The sequence below is a fragment of the Scleropages formosus genome, chromosome 2 (assembly GCF_900964775.1).
Source record: "Scleropages formosus chromosome 2, fSclFor1.1, whole genome shotgun sequence".
Classification (NCBI taxonomy): Eukaryota; Metazoa; Chordata; class Actinopteri; order Osteoglossiformes; family Osteoglossidae; genus Scleropages; species Scleropages formosus.
Window position 1 is genome coordinate 13,568,508 of NC_041807.1, and position 13,556 is coordinate 13,582,063.

Sequence of the window (13,556 nt, forward strand, 5' to 3'; positions counted from 1 at the left end):
CGTTGTGTCGTTTGCCAGTTAAAGGTTTTTTTGTTAAACAATTCAAACACTCACACTACAAGAAGAACATTATTAATTAAGTTTCATAGGTACAAGTATCGTGTACAAGTACCATGAAATTCTTCTTTGAGTGCTTTTCCACAGACTATGAACAAAAAAAATAGACAATACTGCACAAAACAATGACAATGAGTAATGCTAATAAACAATAAATAACGGTAACAATAATAACAATAAATAACAGTAGCCAGCCAGAGAACTCAGAACATGAGAATGATTAGAGTGACAATGTGCTTGGATGGAGCAGTCCAACTCCGGTTACAAAAGGTAGCACATTGCTGAGTGTTGTATACTCTTACAGCAGTGGGGTAAAAGTTGTTCCTGTACTTAGCAGCATGGGTTTGAATAGACGTGAGCCGCTTTCCAGATGGCAGAAAAGAGAAAAGTGCCCGTGCGGAGTGACTGTGATCTTTCATGATGTGCATTGTCATTCTGAGGCAGTGTGTGGTGTAGTGTCCTGGACTTCTGGTAGCTGTGTGCCGATTTCCTGAGCTGTTTTGATCACCCTCTGTAGGGCCGCCTTGTCCTGTATGGAGCAGCTGTCACACCAGGATATAATACACCTTGTGGGGATGGACTCCACAGCACACCTGTAGAAAGTAGTGAGGACTGTAGTGGAAATCCTGACTTTCTTCAGACACCTGAGGAAGTGGAGACGTTGATGGACCTTTTTGATGGTGGTTGCTGTGTGCTCAGTCCAGGTGAGTTTGGCAGAGAGGGTGACCCTTAGGAATTTGAAGCTGTTGACCCTCTCTACAATGTTGCCTTCTATGTAGATGGGTGCATGAGTCGTGTCCTGTTTCCTGAAGTCAATCACCAGCTCCTTAGTCTTACTGACATTGAGAGACATTGTTGTCCTGGCACCACTCTGCCAGGAGCCTCACCTCCTCTCTGTAGGCCATCTCATTGTTGTTGGTGATCAGACCCACAATGGTGGTATCGTCAGCAAACTTTATGATGGTGTTGGAGCTGTGACTGGCCACACAATCGTGTGAATAAGGAGTACAGCACTGAGCTCAGGACGCTTCCCTGTGCAGTGCCAGTGTTGAGGGTCAGTGGGGAGGAGGTATTTCTGCCAATCCGCACATGCTGGATTAATCCAGAACAATCAAACCAGGAGAAATAAACAAAGGCTAAAACAATAAATAAAAAATAAATACAAAAAAAATTACAAAACGCTCCAATAACCAGACATCAACACTGGCTTAAAAATATTACAGTAATCTAGTGGCCTTCTTATTACACTCCTCAATAGTGTTTATGTACTGCTTAAATTCTTAAGAAAAAGGGAAAATATAGGTTTTTTATTATCAAAGTTGGACAGTGTATATGATATTTGCCTAAAATGATTAATAAATTCATGATATATGCCTGTTTCTCTGTACTTCTTGCGCCAGTTAAATGTGCACTCAGCCAACTGCAGCGTGCGGCAGGTACGCGCCAGTCGAACCAGTCCCGCGCTCGCGCTTTCCGCGTGCCGGAGGAGCGCCGAAGAAGATCTCCACCCCTCGGTGCGCGCGCGCGCCACTCTTTTCTTTCCAGGTGATAGCGGCTGAGCGATGGAGCTCAAATCGGAGCTGCTCAAGTCCATCTGGTACGCGTTCACCTCGCTGGAAGCGGAGCACAGCGGCAAGGTGTCCAAGTCGCAGCTGAAGGTGAGAGTAGTAGCGCTCTTTTTCTGGAAGTCGTGTTCGACAGACTCGAGTCGTACTGCGCGCGCGCGCTCGTGTTTTAGTCCTCTGTTGCGCCTCTCTCTTCGTGTCGCCCGGCTTCACGCAAATGAAATGACCGTGACTGACATGTGCTTTGTTTGTCACTTGTTCCATTGTGTGTCAGTTTGGAATGTTAACTGTCCAAGGATGTTTTCATAATCGGTTTCTCTTAACAGTGTACTAACCGTAACCATAAACAGCGAGTCGCACTGCTGTCTCACAGCACCTGGGTGGTGCGAGATGACATGTCATGGGGTCGATCTTGCTCAGTCTGTGTGGAACTTGCATGCTCTCCCCGTGTCTGTGTGGGGATTTCCTCTGGGTGCTCTGGTTTCCTACCACAGTCCAAAGACATGCTGTTCAGGTTCGCCAAAGTGTGTGAGTGACAGAGAGAGTGTGTTCCACTGCTGTATGGATGAGTGACCCATGTAAGTAGTGTATCTAGCAGTGTAAATCACCACAGTGAATAAGGTGTGTGGGCTGGTAACGCTACATAGTATCCACTGGAAGTCGCTTTGGAGAAAAGCGTCTGCTGGATGAATAAATGTAAATACGCAGTGTATTCAAACGATATACACTGTGGCACAAACCCTTGTGTATATTGTCTGCGCACTTATGAAGTATAGAGAGGTATTAAAGAACAGTGTATGTTGAAATATGTGTGTTAAACAATGTTTGTATGAGAAAGATCTCTGTGGAATGTAGTTGAACACACACATGTAAACCATGTGCCCATTCCAGGAAACTTCATCCTGCTCTATTTCCCACACCTGTGGCTCACTGACACAAAGTAAAAAATGAGAAATATTTTCCTCAGACAGCTCACCATTATTTGCATGCCTTCATGCGCTCTCACTCCTCTGCTTTCCTAAACGACGCTCCTTCTTGTCCCGACTCGTCAGCCTTGGGTTGAGAGATCGCTGAGGGCCCTTCTCTGTCCAGACTTGCTCCGCAGAGCAACAATAAATTTGTTTGCAATAGGAAGCACATTTCAGTGTTTCATCGCTTCACGGTCATCTCATTGCCCTTCACATCTCCTCTTCACCCACGGGGGTAGCCAAGTATGTCCACGCAACTCGTTTACCAAGGAGGCTTGTCTTGTCTCCGGTGCACTTGGTGTTTGTTGACCCCTGTTTAAGCCCCTCTTGTTTAATCTGAGGTATCTAAATAGGTTTAGGTTTCAGGCAGTTGGAGGCACAACATCTTGATTCCTTAACTTTCCATTGCTTCGTATCATTCACATTTATAATGCGGTATGGGGGGGCGCGGCGGGTTTGATCGGGTCCTGCTCTCCAGTGGGTCTGGGGTTCGAGTCCTGCTTGGGGTGCCCTGTGATGGACTGGTGTCCCGTCCTGGGTGTGTCCCCTCCCCCTCCAGCCTTATGCCCTGTGTTAGACTTCGTTTCATCGCGACCCCGCTTGAGACAAGAGGTTTCAGACAGTGTGTGTGTGTGTGTGTGTGTGTTATAATGCGGTCAGCAGGAACAGTAGAGCTCAACGATGTGTAAACACAAACTGAGTTTTGCTCCAGATCAGAGCCTGTTTTACAACCTTTGAGCAAAGTGTTGAACTTCTGTTTCTCCACAAAATTATCCCGATTTGCTGAAATTCTACACTTCCAGTTAATGAATCGGTTAAGGAACAAAGCGCTGAAGTGCTTTAATTGGAAGGGTCCTAAAGGGCCTTTCCTTTGACACAAGCACGTGGGAGAAGTTGCCTACTCAAGTTCTGAAGTTAGCGTGAACTTTCCACAGACCGAAGTCTTTATCCGAGTCAAGTCATAAACCGACAAAGATTCTGAATAAAATTCAGCCCCAACACCATTAGTTCTATATTAGTTATTCATATGTTGACTTAACTGATTACAGTTAAGCAGTTGACTATATACACCTGTATGGCCGTGTTCACTGTTTTCATAGGAAGACATTCATGGTGTGTTCAGTGTTCTGCAAACCTTCAACTGTTCATTGAATTCCTCTTCCAGGATAAGGACAATCGTGCCAAACTCTTTGCATTTTTTTGCTTTGTAATGAAAGTGAAAATGGTTGACAATGTCGCTGTGTTTTGGTTATAGTGAGATAATTCTGGATGTGAAATTTAGAAGACATTCATTCTGCGTATGTTGCTTATGTGGGTTTGTCCGTTTGAGCAAAATAAAGCCTTTGATTTCATTTGTAATCTGCAGAAAACATGGATACCATCTGCAGTGAAGGCTGTTTGTTGTTTATCTTGTAGCCATGGCGATTGTTTTGTAGCTTGACATGTTATACAGCGGCGGCACATGGCGTAGTGGTTACGCTGACTCATCCGGCCTCTGAGTTTTCGGGTTTCAGTCGCACCTCCTGCTCTAGTAGCCTTGAGAAAGGTACATACCCTAAATTCCTGCAATACGTTACCCTGCTGTATAAAGTTATTTTGGAGAAAAGTGTCAGCTAAATGAATAAATGTAGGAAGGACTGACTGCTTTTAATCTCCATACTGATTGTAGCCATGAGTCCCCATGTGGTGAAGTGTCCATCTGTAACATCATCTCTGCGGACTTTGTCTAGGTTCTTTCGCACAACCTGTACACAGCCTTGAACATCCCACATGACCCCGTTGCGCTGGAGGAGCACTTCCGGGACGATGACGAAGGGCCCGTGTCCAACCAAGGCTACATGCCCTACCTCAACAACTACATCCTGGCCAAGGTACTTTTTTTAGCCCTTGCAAGCTGTAGCCTTACACTTAATTTTTAAGCTCAAGCCTGTCACCGCAGTAGCGGAATCTAACAGTGGGTTACAGCTAAGACCTCTAAAGGTTGCTGTCACTTTTTCTGAAACCTTGTTCATGGTCTGCATCAGTAGTTAGTTTTAGGCAACTGTTTCAAAGCGGTTTCACTTTCCCTTGTGATATGTTCTTTAGTTTGTTCTGTAGTCTTTGAGAGGTCCCATTTGTGTAAAAATTTGTATGTATTTTGGGATGAAAGATGACAGTTCCCCCAAGATTTCTTAAGTGCATGTTAATGTTTAAATGTTTATGCTCAATGACTTTGATTGTAACTGTTGAACAACAAATGTACTTTTGTGCAGCTACAGTTTATTAAACATATATATTCAGGAATGTGATTAGGAATCGTCAGTATTATAAAGTTTTATGCAGTTACTTGTGATGTACGTTGGTTCTTATGGTGGAAAGTAACTAACTGTACTTTAGAATCACGCATCTGCATCTAAGTCTCTCTGCTAATGTAATGCACACACTGTATTTTCTGTGAGATCTACATTGCTTTGTAGAAAAGCGTCTGCTAAGTGAATTCGTGTAAACGGTACAGAAAAGAAAGCGGTCTGGAGCAGTGCTCATGGAATCTGAAATCAGAATGTGCTGCTTCTGGATTTGGTTAAAAATGCCACAGTACTGTTATCCCAAAATTACACCGCAACTTCTTACTCGTGCCTATATATGGGCGGGATGCACACACTCATCAAAGGTAGAAGACATGCGTTTATCCCAAACCAGACACACACCGTGATCGTGGCTGGCACATGTGTGCCATGATCTTGCAGATGAAGTCCGTATGGTGGTGTGTTTTGTGCAGGCTAAAGAGGGCACTTTTGACAAAGAGAAATTTGACAGCCTGTGCTGGATGATGACAGCGAAGAAGAACTTCAAGGAAGGGACCAAGGAGAGTGTGTGCTCATGGCAAGATGGCTTCAGGCTCTTCTGTCTCTTCAATCTGCTGTCAGAAGATCGCTACCCCCTTGTTATGATCCCGGCCGAGGTGAGAGAGGCGGAGTGACTGGCTGAGGCTCTGCTGGTTACAAGCAATACGGGTGGGGGTGGAAAAGAGGGATGTTTACACGTTTCACACCCGAGTGAACAAATGGGTGAACCAGAATGGGTGAACGTTTTTGCATACATCCTGGACTTTGCCAGGTACGATGACTAATTCAGATTTAAGCAATGAAGTAAATGTGTAACTACGCGGCACGCTGGCCTTACAGTGCCTGGGTGGTGCGAGAGGACATGGGTTCAATCCTGCTCAGTCTATGTGGAGTTTGCATGTTCTCCTCGTGTCTGTGTGGGTTTCCTCTGGGTGCTCCGGTTTCCTCCCACAGTCCAAAGACATGCTGTTCAGGTTTCCCCATAGTGTGTGAGTGACACAGAGTGTGTTTCGCTGATGTATGGATGAGTGACCCATTCTAAGTAGTGTTATCTAGTAGTGTAAATCACCTTGGTGAATAAGGTGTGTGGGCTAGTAACACTACATAGTATCCATTGTAAGTCGCTTTGGAGAAAAGCATCTGCTAAGTGAATAAATGTAGATGTAACTAAGTATTTACATTTGGAGGACAAAGTGGTGCATCAGTCTTCGCACAAAAGTGTGGTTAGAGGCATGACTTTAATCTTGGTCGGCCTCTTGTTAAAAATTCGCCACAGTATATTAGTGGTGTGGGCCTCCAACCTTGTTTGGCATGTCAGTGGTGTGAATCTCACTGCTCTTGGCAAATGCACGTATCAGGCCCTACTGCAGTAGTAAGGATCTGTAAAAAAATTAATGCATTATCATTAACCACATAACTAGAGACATTGTAATAATAATAATAGTAGCTGATCACCTTATCGTCAAAAAAGACAGAAGTAACACTCTGGCTTGTGTCCTGTGTGGTAGCCATGGCTTCCTGTTGATTCCTATTTACACTCTTTGTCTGCTCATCTTTGAGGTTGCCATGGAGACAGTATATTCTGGGTACCAAGATTCATCTTCAGACTTTCACTCATTGTGGCCTTTTGAGAAATATTTACCGAAAAATATTTTTAGTGATAACTAATTCTGTTTTTTTTTTTCTAAACTGATTTGCAAATTTTAAAATTGTATACCTTTTATTGCTGAAAGTACCAAGTCCAAGATGTACAAGGTCTGTAAGGATTCACATTTCTCAGATTTTATCCATCCAACTCACACACACGCACATACTGTCTGAAGCCGCTTGCCCTGAGCAGGGTCGTGGTGAACCAGAGCCTAACCCGGCAACACAAGGTGTGGGGCTTGGGGGGGGGGACACCCAGGACAGGATACCAGTCTGTCACAAGGCACCCCAAGTAGGACTCGAACTGCAGACCCACCAGAGAGCAGGACCCAACCAAGCCCACTGCACCACCACGCCCCCCTCCCTCCGTCATTGTGCACTCTCTCTTCATCATACACCTGCACTTCACAGGTGGAGTACCTAATGAAGAAGATCTCCACAGCCATGAACCAGGAGTGGGATGGGAAGTTGCTGGAGGACCTCATCTCACAGAATCCCTCTTACAAGCAGGGTCTGTCCTTCTGGCTGTTCCTGGAGCTCGTGAGCACAGGCAGGCTGCTACGAATCACCAACGTTTATGCATTCAGCCTGGCTTTGAACGAGGTCTTCCAAGAGATGTACCACAATGTCCTCAAAAAGGTGAATCTCTGATATTCCCAACGAATGCAAAGGCCCCAGTTAGACTTAAAAATGTGAAATCAGAGTTTTTCCTTTTAATCCTTTGTAGCTCACACTGTACCCTTTTGTAAAGCTGTGTCTTTACAGTAGTTTACCCCAGTGGTGCAGTAGTTGGGTTCTAACTCCTTGTCTTGAGCTACTGATAAGATGACAAATTCATGAACAGTGACGTGTGGAAGCAGGAACACAATAATATGGTGATTATTGTAATTGCCAAGTCACAACACCTTTGGTGATTGCTGACACAAAGTAAGGGTGCATGAGATGACAAGCCTTCTTTCTTTCTTTTTCTGCAGGGTTACATGTGGAAAAAGGGGCATGTGCGCAGAAACTGGACTGAGCGCTGGTTTGTTCTGAAGCCCTCCAACATCTCCTACTATGTCAGTGAGGACCTCAAGGAGAAGAAGGGAGATATCCCCCTGGATAAAAACTGTGTGGTGGAGGTAGGGCTGCAGTTCAGATCAGTTTAGATCTGTGGGCAGAATATGCCAGTGATTAAATCAGCAGCGTCCTTGACTCAACCTACTTTACAGTTGCGTAATAATAGTACAAGTCTGTGGTAAGAGGGTATTGTGTAGTAACTGATCCTATGTTACCCATTTGTTAAGAACACGTTAGTTGGAGTGTTAGTGTATACTAGTGGTTCTCCTGCCTTGCAGAACCTCCCTGAGAAGGAGGGGAGACGCTGTCTATTCTGCGTGAAGACGCCCACCAGAACATATGAGATCAGTGCCTCGGACCAGAAACAGAGGGTGGAGTGGATCCAAGGTGAGGGAGATGCTGTAGCCAGGGCAGGAAGAGTGTGTGTTGTGAGAAGTGCTGAGTTTAGAAGCACCACAGTCATTAGTATGTGCCAGTTTTGTTGGGTGATTCTACAGTTGGCATAAGAGTAATGGTGCATCCTGTGGAGAACTGTCATCACCTGTGTGTGAAAACAAAATGGGTGTGTTATTTATTAATAATGGGGAAGGGAGGATAAGAGAGAGTGGTCATGTGAGTATCGGTGGGTAACAATCTTGTGGTTCCTCACAGCCATACAGATCGCAACGCGCCTCCAGGACAAGGGGAAGACCTCATTGCACCAGGACCTGAAGCTGCATAGACGAGAGCAAAGGGGAAGAAGCTGCCACAGCCAAGAGGGGCCACGCAGCACCCAGGAGCAGCAGATTGAGAGCATCATCCAGGTGAGAGGAGAAAAGGAAGGAAATGTCTGAGGCCCTGACATTGTGTTCCAGCTTAATTTTTGTTTAGCACCTCCAAGGTTATTATAGTCATATTTGTAGAAGAACAGAATGTTTCATTTAATTTTAAGTGATCTTTTAAAAATCTTTAATTTCTGTGGTTATGGCTTGGTCTGAAACATGTACTTTTGTCTGCTCTGCAGCATCAGAGGGAGTTGGAGGCCCAGCGCCGACAGCAAGAGGAGCAGGAGAAGGAGCACCAGAAGGAGGTGCAGAGAGAGTTAGAGAGACAGCTGGAGGAGGCTGAAAAGGTGAGACACAATTGCATACACAGACTGTGGCTGTGTGTCATTACACAGTCGTGGCATGAATGATCCTCACGGATCTCATTACCCCAGGCCAAAAACAACATGGTAGAAGAGCTGACCCTGAAAGAGAAGGAGGCTGAGCGGCAGCGCCAGAGGATCCAGGAGTTGGAGATGATACAACAGAAGCTGGAGGCAGCACTGACAGCTGAGATCCAGGCCAGGGTGGAGGAGGAGAAGGCACGGCTAGAGCAAGAACAGTAAGTAACAATAAGCACTAGACCAGTCTGTCATATCTCGATAGAACCTCTTAGTCATCCACGTGTGTGTGTGTGTGTGTGTGTGTGTGTGTGTGTGTTCATCTGTGTTTATCTGTGTTTCTGTCCATCTGCAAGGCTGCTGCAGCAGGAAGAAGAGAAAGTGAAGCAACTCAAAAGGCTGCAGGAGGAGCAGGAGGCCCTTCTGCAAAAGAACAAGCCAGAGGGAGACATTGTGTTGGAGTCATCTGCCCTTCATGTGGCTTCCCAGGAACTGCAGACCTTGAGGGAGACAAGGGAAAGGAGTCACCAGCACTTGGAGGTAAGAGGAAGTGTGTGTGTGTGTGTGTGTGTGTGTGTGTGTGTGTGTGTGTGTGTGTGTGTGCGCGAGCATTCCTCATAAACTGTGGTCAGAAATCACAATTCACTGATTTCTATGGCGATTAAATTTTATTTCATTTTTGCAAATTTTGTATTTTTCCATTTTCTAAAAAAGAAAGTACCCTGGGTAGTGTTACGGCAAATTCTTGCCTATAATGTTTCAGTACTGATTCTGAACTTATTTGCCACCTATCTAATTTAATGTTGAATGTAACTTTTGAGGTGGCGTGGTGGCGCAGTGGGTTGGACCTGGTCCTGCTCTCTAGTGGGTCTGGGGTTCGAGTCCCGCTTGGGGTGCCTTGCGGCGGACTGGCGTCCCGTCCTGGGTGTGTCCCCTCCCCCTCCGGCCTTACGCCCTGTGTTGCTGGGTAGGCTCCGGTTCCCCGTGACCCCATATGGGACAAGCGGTTCCCGAAAATGTGTGTGTGTGTGTGTGTGTGTGTGTGTGAGTGTAACTTTTGAAGAATGTGCTACACATTCACTTACACGTCGCATGATGTCGTCCTTGTGAACGTCAGCGTACATGAACGCTCCACCCACTCTAAAAGAAATTTAACATTTAAAAGAATTACAGCAGGTTGCTACTCTTCTCCTTTAGTGTAGCTGCCTTGATAGCAATTCACTAGCTAGGACACAAGCTCTGTGTGCTTGCTAACCAGAACTCCACTGTCAGCATCAGAATTCAGTATCACTTAGTTACATTAGGCAACATTTAGCTGGCTGCAATAAACTAGCTATATACCCTATATTCAAGTCAGTGCATGCTATTATCTCATTCCTGATGACCTAAATGAATCATCATTTACATTTATTCATTTAGCAGATGTTTTTTTCCAAAGCAACTTACATCTCAGAGAAATACAATTTATACATTACATTAGGAGAAAGAGACATAGTTGCAGATGTGTGATTCTTAAGTAAAGTTTGTTTGTTTCCACTTTATGCACTGATTGTTCATCACACAAGTAGGTGCATAAAACTCAGAATAGACGATTCCTGATCACCTTCCTACAAAAATTTTGTTTGTTTTTTTTTTTTTGGTACGCAAACATTTACATACAATGCAGGAGTAGCGGCTGTGTAAAGGCTTGTCTGGGCGTGATCATAAAGTTATGGTGCATGAACATTTACATGAAACCTGAGCTTGAGAAATCAGGGGTGAAGTGAGTCTGGAAGAAGTGAGTTTTCAGACCCTGATTAAATGCGGACAGAGTTTCAGAAGGTATACCAGAACAGCTACACTGATTGAGTAAATGAAGTTCAAATGTGACTAGTGCTGCATTGTTTTACCTTTCTTTGAATTTGGAGTATTTGAACACAATGGCTTCTTTTTCCATGTATTTTGCTAGTGTTACTTTGTGTTTTGTGTGTGTGTGTGGGGTTTTTTTTTTTTTTTTTTTTTTTTTTTTAATATATCGGTCAGAAGGGGGTGCGGTGGCGCAGTGGGTTGGACCGGGTCCTACTCTCTAGTAGGTCTGGGATTCGAGTCCCGCTTGGGGTGCCTTGCGACGGACTGGCGTCCCGTCCTGGGTGTGTCCCCTCCCCCCTCCGGCCTTACGCCCTGTGTTGCCGGGTAGGCTCCGGTTCCCCGCGACCCCGTATGGGACAAGCGGTTCAGAAAGTGTGTGTGTGTGTGTGTGTGTGTGTGTGTGTGTGTGTGTCGGTCTGACAATATCTAATTTCAATTCTGCAGATTTAATTCATTGAAAGGGGGGTGCGGTGGCTCAGTGGGTTGGACCGCAGTCCTGCTCTCCGGTGGGTCTGGGGTTCGAGTCCCACTTGGGGTGCCTTGCGGCGGACTGGCGTCCCGTCCTGGGTGTGTCCCCTTCCCCCTCCGGCCTTACGCCCTGTGTTGCCGGGTAGGCTCCGGTTCCCCGTGACCCCGTAAGGGACAAGCGGTTCTGAAAATGTGTGTGTGTGTGTAATTCATTGAAGGCTTGAGTTAAAACTATACTATTAACATTATTAGTGGTTTATAAAATAAAACTTAATTAAAATCAAAGTAATTTCAGTACCAGTTTTTTGACCTGATCCATGTTTTTTTTTTTTTAAAGAAAGTTCCAGTACTCTTACTGTAGTATTGTTTGACTACCCACCTGTGGTGATAACTAGTAGCATGCCCCCATGTCTGCAGGAGGCCCAGAAAAAGCTTCAGACAGCCACCAGCTATGTGAAGCACTGGAACGTGCAGCTGAACCGTCTCATGAGGCCCATCAATCCTGGAGGTATAGCCTCTTTCTCACCCCCTCACACACTTGCACACATTCAAATATATACACAGACACCTTTTTCTCTTCCAGGTGATTGTCAAAAGGTCATCCCTACAACAAAGAATGGTCAACCACTATCTAATAAGTGAAAATTTAAGAGGGCTGTAAAAAAACAAAATGAAAGTCTTCTTAGTTTTCAGTTTGAACATGTATATTCATTCAGTTCCAGCTATGGTAGCATTTATACTACAACATTTATTCATTTACCTGACGCTTTTCTCCAAAGTGACTTACAATGTTAAAGTCACAAATATTACCTGCTTACAGACATTTACCACTTTATACAGCTGGGTAATTTTACTGAAGCAATTCAGGGTAAGTACCTTGCTCAAGGGTACTACAGCCAGAGGTGGGGATCAAACCTGTAACCTTTGGGTCCAAAAGCAGTAGCTCTAACCACTACGCTACCAGCTGTAAATACAAGGATCAATTAAAAAGAACAATAGGTTGTGAATAACTTCAGGAACTGCTATTGGGTCCTATGTACATCTGTGCATCAATGGCATTCACTTATGTCTTGCTTTTCACTGCAGAGCGGTTTCAGCAACAGCGGCAAGTGAAGAAGATCCAATGTACTGGAGAAACTGCATTCAGTAGCCAGGAGTTCATCTCCAGATGGCATCCTGGTACCAGTCAAGAGTCAGATCAGCCTGGTAGTCAGTCATCTGTTGAGGAGGAGGAAGAAGTTTCGGAGCAGCTAAAGGCTGCTGGTCTATCGGACGAGGATGGAACACAAACCCAAGACAATGGACAAAATTACTAGAATAAGTGCTTATTGTGGCAAACAGAACACATTTTTGGCATTCCAGCCTCATTAAGACAAGTGATGTATGGTTTTGACAGTTGGCGATTTTTTTTAAATTGTGTGGCTTCATTTCCAGAAGAACAAAAAACACTATAATCTTTGTCACTTTTATATATACACACACACACACACACACACACACACATTGTCTGAACCGCTTGTCCCATACGGGGTCGCGGGGAGCCGGAGCCTAACCCGGCAACACAGGGCGTAAGGCTGGAGGGGGAGGAGACACAGCCAGGACGGGATGCCAGTCTGTCACAAGGCACCCCAGACCCACCGGAGAGCAGGACCCGGTCCAACCCACTGCGCCCCCCTTGTCACTTTTACATGTATTCATTTAGTGGCTGCTTTTCTCCATAGCATCTTACAGGTCCAAACAAAAGTATATTTTATAGCAGATGAAGGGGATTAGATGCAGACACTGAATTGCTGAAGCACAATCATTTTTCCCAGTATTTGTTTTTCTTCTTACATTGCATGAGCATCTCTCTATGGAACTGGATTAGATAAAAAGTACAAAGAAGATTGTAACAGCTGTGATATGTTCATAAAGCAGCTTGGAGATCAGGAGCAAAGTGGGGTCTAAAAGATGTATTGGGAGACCTTTGAAGGTTGGAAGAGATTCAGCATTTCTGGGGGTGCACAGGGAGCTCATTCCACTATGTTGTAACCAGAACCAACAACCTACAGACTTTTGATTGTGAGCCTCTCATGCATGGAACCACCAAGCAGCCAAGGATAGTGCTACAGTCCTATTGGGGTATAGGGAGTGTTCAGGTCCTATAATTAGCATGGTGCAGGTTCTTTAACTACTTTGTAGGCTATGTCTAAAGTCTTGAACTTGAAACAGGCAGTTACAGGAAGCCACTGAAACAAGATGAGATACATGGGAGTTGTGGCTTGGTGTGTGACAGAAGCAGCCCCATAGGCATTACTGAGGCACCAAATAGCAGGTTCCACCAACTCTCCTCAAACATTCCTGAAGTCTCTGCCCACCTGCTTAAATGTCTCTGCTGAGTTCATTGAAAGTGGGAGCAGCTGGTCCTCATTCCATTAAGGTGATGCAACTGCAAACAGTGGAGAAGCTATCAAATCACCCCTTTGCCATGACAGTA

At 45.0% G+C, this 13,556-nt stretch overlaps 1 protein-coding gene across 1 annotated transcript; it reads left to right on the forward strand.

Moving 5' to 3' along the window:
* Positions 1 to 1,528: 1,528 nt before the first annotated feature.
* Positions 1,529 to 12,545, forward strand: def6c (DEF6 guanine nucleotide exchange factor c). Its single transcript, XM_018747597.2, has 12 exons — positions 1,529 to 1,715; positions 4,321 to 4,461; positions 5,349 to 5,531; positions 6,973 to 7,200; positions 7,536 to 7,682; positions 7,899 to 8,007; positions 8,272 to 8,423; positions 8,624 to 8,731; positions 8,819 to 8,985; positions 9,121 to 9,304; positions 11,498 to 11,588; positions 12,167 to 12,545. The coding sequence occupies exons 1-12, from the start codon at positions 1,620 to 1,622 to the stop codon at positions 12,394 to 12,396; spliced, it is 1,836 nt and encodes a 611-aa protein (XP_018603113.1). The 5' UTR covers positions 1,529 to 1,619; the 3' UTR covers positions 12,397 to 12,545.
* Positions 12,546 to 13,556: the final 1,011 nt, after the last annotated feature.